The following is a 1,314-nucleotide window of genomic DNA, read 5'->3' on the forward strand; positions in this document are numbered from 1 at the left end:
AGTTCAATTTTATCTTGTTCTCAGAGGAAATGAAAATCAGCATTCTTAAACACTATCAAGTTGTTTATTGAACGAGCTTAAATTCGTAATGCAAGTGTTATACGAGTTTAGTTCTATTTCATATAAATGTTCTTGCATATCGATGATTTCTTAGTAAAACAATGTCTAGTGTTTCAACTCCCAAAACCATATCCAATTATTGCAATGATAGCAAATTTTTGTTACTCAGTTTTAATGCAATGTATTGTCGGTTTGTGGAAAATACCAAATTGCGGATGGTTGAAAATGAGCATTAGGATGCTTATTTGTTGCCACTGTTAAGTTTCTCAAAAAAGGATACAGATGTGCAATGCCACTTGTCTTCTTCATCTTTAAAGAAAGTCCACGATGATGGGAGAAACTGTAAAAAACTTTGTTAAACCAAGTGCAAATAGTTCTCTTTTCTAGTCCAACATTTTAGCAGATATACAATAGGGAAGAGAAGGATGTCTGTTCATTTATAACTCTGAATTCGTGTATCAAAGGACTGTGTGTTTGAGCCTTACAATGTTGAAACTGTTCAGATACCGGCGAAATGGAATACTAACAATGCTTAAGAGAAACGTAGCAGTAAAACTCGCTCCTCAGCGTTGGCAAGAGAACGCAGCTGATGGTACCTTTGACGTGGTACTTACATTTGAAGAAAAAGTTTTTGATATGGTTGTTGAAGGTATGTATATTTATTGACATCGTCTTCCATGCATGACATCAATTATGAGGAACTTATTAATGTGTAATGTCATCTATAATCTATTAATTACATCTTGAAGATTTATGTTGATTGAAATAATTCTCTTATTGGTTTTTGAATTTTTCATTGTAAAGAATTTTAATGAAACCATCCGGAGTAGAAGTGTTTTCATTAACTCAAGTGCATAAAACTCTAGGACAACAGTTAAAATCTTCTAGAATGCATTTTCTTTATCAGATTTAAGCAACAGACAAATGAGTGCACTGAGGCATGTTCAGCAACTGGAGAGAAATCATTTTGCTGCTATTTATATTATATAGATACGTATCTTTGCAAAATTAGTTAGTCATCGTTGAATGAAAATGGTGCAGATCTCCACAATCGGAATCACGTGCTTTTTAAACCCGTCCTAGTGATCAACTTGGAAGTAAAAGATAACCACGAGGAAGCAGCTATAGGGGGTCGGCTTGCTTTACAATTGTGCCAGGAGGTATACATCGCTACTGTACAATTTTTCTATTTGAACTCCTAGAAGGTTTGACTGATTACTGTTCTATGGAACTACTTTATGCAGCTCGAAGGTA

At 34.4% G+C, this 1,314-nt stretch overlaps 1 protein-coding gene across 1 annotated transcript; it reads left to right on the top strand.

The window, feature by feature from the left end:
- Positions 1–217: 217 nt before the first annotated feature.
- LOC111385375 (RNA polymerase II subunit A C-terminal domain phosphatase ssu72) lies at positions 218–1,310 on the top strand (the record flags this gene model as incomplete). Its single annotated transcript, XM_023009757.1, has 3 exons — positions 218–709; positions 1,102–1,220; positions 1,305–1,310. Coding segments are annotated over exons 1-3 (288 nt in total), but the record flags the coding sequence as incomplete, so codon positions are not given.
- Positions 1,311–1,314: the final 4 nt, after the last annotated feature.

The sequence above is a fragment of the Olea europaea genome, unplaced genomic scaffold (assembly GCF_002742605.1).
Source record: "Olea europaea var. sylvestris unplaced genomic scaffold, O_europaea_v1 scaffold31407, whole genome shotgun sequence".
Taxonomy (NCBI): domain Eukaryota; kingdom Viridiplantae; phylum Streptophyta; class Magnoliopsida; order Lamiales; family Oleaceae; genus Olea; species Olea europaea.